The following is a 5136-nucleotide window of genomic DNA, read 5'->3' as shown; positions in this document are numbered from 1 at the left end:
CTGACATGAAATCTGCCACGTAGGAAAAACTGTGAGCATGCTGGGCCATTTTCGCTCATTTTTGGCCATTTTCACAATCGATCTACTCCTAGAGGTTATATCATACACACCTGAAATTTGGCTAGCACAAACTACAGGACGTGGTGATTAAAAGTTATCAAAACGCTCCGGATAAGTGTGACGGGATGGAAATGGCGGCCCGTGCAATTTCGATCAATGGCCATTTTGCCCATTTTTATTGTGTTTCTGGCATTCAGCGGAGTCTTGTCAGATGGCTGTGTCTCCTACAGCTACAGGATTCGGTGGGTATGTGTAGCAGGTTAGGACGCACAAAAAAGTCATGAACACCAAGGCCTAAACCCAACAGGAAGGCCGCCATTTTGAAAAAACAGTGGGAATTTAGGCAATTTTCCCTCATTTTTGGCCATTTTCAAAATCTATCTCCTCCTACAGGGATGGTCATACACACCTGAAATTTGGCCAGCACAATCTGCAGGAGGTGGTGATTAAAAGCAATTAAAATGGTCTCCAAAAGTCTGACGACGTAGACATGGCGACCCCCGGAATTTGGCCAAAACGCCTAAAACGGCATAATACGAGACGAGTAACTGGCGTGTGTGCTCCAGTCGGCCTAAAACTTTACACGCGTGCTCCAAGTCTCAGCTAGAGCGCGTTTCTGCCATGGCCGCTAAACAGAAATTGGTTCGTAACACGTTCGCCACACGTGCTCCGATCTGCTCCAAACTTGAGAAGCCGGATCACAGTCTCAACTGGAGTTTGTGCCACACCCCGACGTACGTGAAGGCCGACAATCGTACGGCGAAGACCCAGTCATCAAAAACAATGGTTATGCAATCAAGTACCAACTCCTGTGTGTATCAAGTGACTAAAACAGACAGAAAAGAAAACAGGGAATGCCTAAAAGCACTGTTTTCGGCAGTATAATGCCATAGCTATTGATGTAAGAACTTAGGTGATTTTGGTTATTATCAAGAAAACCATGGAATATGGGTAGATATCAGCTTTTAAATAAAGTCTTATGAGCTATTTCTGTTGTTGTCATTATATTTGTCCAAACAAATGTACCTTTAGTGGTATCAGGCATTAAAATGAACAAGAAATTGAAGAAAACAAGGGTGTTTTAATAATTTTTCCATGACTGTATATTGGTATCCCAGATTGTGCTTTTTTTCTTGCTATAGTAAGGGTACATGTCAATTGCAAGGATGCTATGTAATCTACAAGCAAAACGTAAATGCCCATAGCTTCTTACAGGGTTAATATGATGCCATATGACTTGTAGCTTTGCAATTCACCGAATTTTTAGGGCATCTCTAACCAGATGTTTTTCATATCAGATCTAGGCCATTTGCATACGTAACCCCAGATCTGATTCATATCCAATCTCTGGTTACACAGCAGGCAGAGCTGTCAGATTAGGGTTTATCTGCTTCTTAAGTATCTCATTTGATTGCATGTACAACTGTACCTGTCATAATTCAGTGCTGGCTCGCGACAATTATTTTTATAATATATTATTATAATATTATTTCTCTCTCCTCTCACCCAAACCACTTGAGGCAGACGGCCGCCCACCGTGAGTCTGGTTCTGTTGGAGCTTCCTGCTAAAAGGGAGTTTCTCATTTACACTGTCACCAAGTACTTTCTTTTTTAAGGTGAAACTGTTGTCGTTGTTTTTTTCTTTAGAATGTTTTATAATGGGCTGCAGGGTGGTGCAGTTGGTAGCACTGTTGCCTCGCAGCAAGAAGGTTGCCGATTCGTGTCCCAGTGGGGGCAACGGAATCTTTCACGTGCAGCGTGGGTTCTCTCCGGGTTCTCCGGCTTCCTCCCACAGTCCAAAAACATGTTGAGGTTAATTGGTGATTCTAAATTGTCCGTAGGTGTGAATGTGAGTGTGCTTGGTTGTCTGTCTCTAAGTGTAGCCCTGTGATAGACTGGCAACCTGTCCAGGGTGTCCCCTGCCTTCGCCCTAAGTCAGCTGGGATAGGCTCCAGCCACCCCGCGACCCTAGTGACGATTTAAGTGGTTTATAGAAAATGGATGGATGGATGGATTATTGCACAGGGCCTGTACATTATTTCATGCGAATCTGTTGTATCATAACTTATTTTCCTTCAATTAAAATGAGCAACAGAGTTTTTGTTAAAATGCCTTTCATTTTAAGTGTCAACTAATAGACTAAAAATGCCAACACTGTTGCTTGCATTGAATAAAGAATACGACATGCTATGACATGCTTTTCCTCTGCTTAGTAATATGCTTAAATTCAGCGGGTCGTCTCGTCTGATCTAAGGTCGTAGTTGTAGGCAGTTTTCCGTGGCCTCTTTGGCTATTGTTGTAGGCACTTACTTTCCCTGGTCTCCGATCTGTTTAATGCTTGACCTGTGGTGTCAGGTTCAATAATAAGCTACACTCCAGGATGTTCATACATGTCACTTAGAAGCATGTATGTGAACCATAAGCACAAAAAAATCAAACCTGACTAAAAAATTTAAATAAAGCATTAAGTCCTTTAGTGTTAGTGTAACTAAATTCTGATTGTGGTGACATGTGGTTATATACACTCAGTAATTCAGAAACACTGCAAGTCCATTCTGAGATATGGGAATATTATAGTGTTGTTTGTGGGTAAGGCACATAAAGTGAAATGCTTCATACAGACTGTCGTCTAGCCACAGAAAAATAAAATGCACAGTCGTCTGCACTGATGTGTGTAGGATATGAATGGAATTGACAAGCTCATCTTGTGAAAAATTGGAATAATGTACTTCCATCGTCACACACACTACAGCAGAGAGAGGTGAGTGCTGCTTCTGAATACAAGAGAACAGAGGCAAGGCCAGAGGAGCACTGAGGGGCCTGACAGCAGTCTGATAACAGGCCACTACTGAATGATTCAATCAGGCAGCTCAGCCCCTCAGCCAAGTGCCAAGATGGGCCCATCCCTGTGTGTTAGAACGATTAGCTGTACACGCATGATGAGGGACGAAGGAATTTGTCATCATTTGCATCATTCCACTGAGATGGAACTACAGCTAGTGATAGGTCTCGAGCTTGTCATGTCCCACAGGCAATTTTCAGTTGGAGTATTGAAGAATCTTTTTTTTTCTGCACTGTAAACAAAAAGTTCACTTTCAATTTGTTAGAAAAGAAACATAAGAATGTAGACCATTTGGTGCTCTATCGGAATGGTTCCCAGATCATTTGTGGCACCACAAAATATTTAGTTTGCCTTTCTGTATAATATTCCCATCTTTAAATACACTAATACATTGCGTGCATGTGTGTGTACGTACATTTTTTGTCAAAAGAGCATTCACCAAGCCCTGCAACCTATGTGGAATCATTTCTCTTTGTCCAGTAACTTTTTAAGTCTTTCCATTTATTTATCATGCGTCCTACTCTTACACTATTTGGTGCTTCCATGTATCTGTCACGCGGACAGTCACTCTCTCTCCTCCACTCAGCCTGAGCCCTGCAGGAGGGCGTGCCCTGGGGCGGCAACGCTTGGTGGCAGCAGGTGTTGGCAATGACTGAGTGCCAACACCTGCCCTTTATAAGCGGCGGCAGAATCCACCAACGTTGCCGGACCGTTCTCCAGTTCGTCTGCTGAACCCGTCAGTTCCAGCCCTGTCTGAGTCTGAACCTCGTCAGTCGTGCCTCCAGTCCGACTTTCACCTGCCTGTCTGCTGTCCCCAGCTGTAACCGAAGAGCGGAGATTATTTCACCTCAGCCTGCTGCGTGTTCAGCTACCTACGGCTCCTCGTCTCCTGCTTCCGTCACTCTGGATCCCCTTCCCTTTTCCCTATGCTACTCCGTCAGGTGACAGTCAACCGTAAGATTTGTAAATAGTGTATACAGTGTAAATTGTGTTTATAGTTTAGATTGTGCTTATTGTTCGCTTTTCCGTGCTCGGTAGTACCGGGTTTGGGTTTAGCTTGTTCTCCGTCAGTCCGCCGTATCGCTAGATAGCGCTCGTGTATTTAGGTTGTTTTCCTGTCAGTTTACGTTAGTTCTGGTTGTAGTTTACTGTTTAGTCTCTGAGTGTTTCTGTTTCACTCTAAATATTGCACCGCACTTTGTAAATAAATTAACTTCTAAATTCATCCGTCTGTCTGCCGTGTCTCTGTCGTCTGAGGCTTCAGTCTCTGAACGGTTCGTAACAACAGCCATTGAGAAGTCAGGTTGGTCACATTGTAATATCAGTAAATTGTTTAATTTGCTGACTTTGTTTAAACATCAACTGCCACATCATGACACAGTTTTATGGGGAAAAAACGACCCCCAGTGTACTGTATGTATATTTACACTTTAAAAAAAAACATTACAATAAAATGCCTTTCTGTCTTAGAGTTACTGTAACTGTTGATGAACTTCAACCATTTAAAACAAACACAGGGGCCATAGGTCTCTTCAAAGGACTGATTGAGGATCCACTGTCTGAAATGGCAGTTATGGGGAACTGTGGAAGTAAAGACAAGATCTGGAAATAAGCGACCTTTCAAATACAACTGCATGTCTGCTGGGATGGAAGTCCAAGACAAGAGAGATGCATGTAGCTGTAGATAGATCTGCAAGAGGTGTGGCTACAAATTCCTAAATCAGGAACAGGATGACTCGTAGCTGGATACAAAAGGTTTTTGCAAGCTCTGATATCTGCTCGATCTGGGGTCTCTGGGTCTTTTTACATACCCCAATTACTCTTGAAGTTCAATTGTATTTTCTAATTAAATAAAAACTAACAGTGTGTTAACATTTGAATAATTAATGTTATGTTTAATGTATGGTTATCAGGGTTCTATTAACTTCTTTCGCAACCAACAACATATTGAATTTCCCCCAGGTTCCCAAACTTTTGCGACTAAGTAAGTGGATGAAAGTGGATGAGGTATTTGTGGACACTAAGTGTAAAGCTATCAGTCTACCTGCAGTTTATTGAAGGGGACTGATTGTTTTAGTTTCTTTCTGTGTAATACATTTGTTCACGGGGCTGCAAGGTGGCGCAGTTGGTAGCACTGTTGCCTCGCAGCAAGAAGGTTGCCGGTTCACGTCCCAGTGGGGGCACCGGAATCTTTCTGCATGGAGTTTGCATGTTCTCCCCGTGCAGCGTGGGTT

General features: G+C 42.9%; 1 protein-coding gene across 1 annotated transcript in view; it reads left to right on the top strand.

Annotated features, from left to right (window-relative positions):
- The first annotated feature begins 681 nt into the window (after positions 1 to 681).
- LOC103355648 (flotillin-1-like) overlaps positions 682 to 5136 on the top strand; it is a 14619-nt gene continuing 10164 nt past the window's right edge. The window contains 1 exon segment of the mRNA XM_008279516.1: positions 682 to 846. Coding sequence (XP_008277738.1) covers positions 682 to 846 — 165 coding nt within the window.

The sequence above is a fragment of the Stegastes partitus genome, unplaced genomic scaffold (genome assembly GCF_000690725.1).
Source record: "Stegastes partitus isolate 25-593 unplaced genomic scaffold, Stegastes_partitus-1.0.2 Scaffold161, whole genome shotgun sequence".
NCBI classification, from domain to species: domain Eukaryota; kingdom Metazoa; phylum Chordata; class Actinopteri; family Pomacentridae; genus Stegastes; species Stegastes partitus.
The sequence above is the reverse complement of the archived record's forward strand: the minus strand, read 5'-3'. Positions and strand labels throughout refer to the sequence as shown.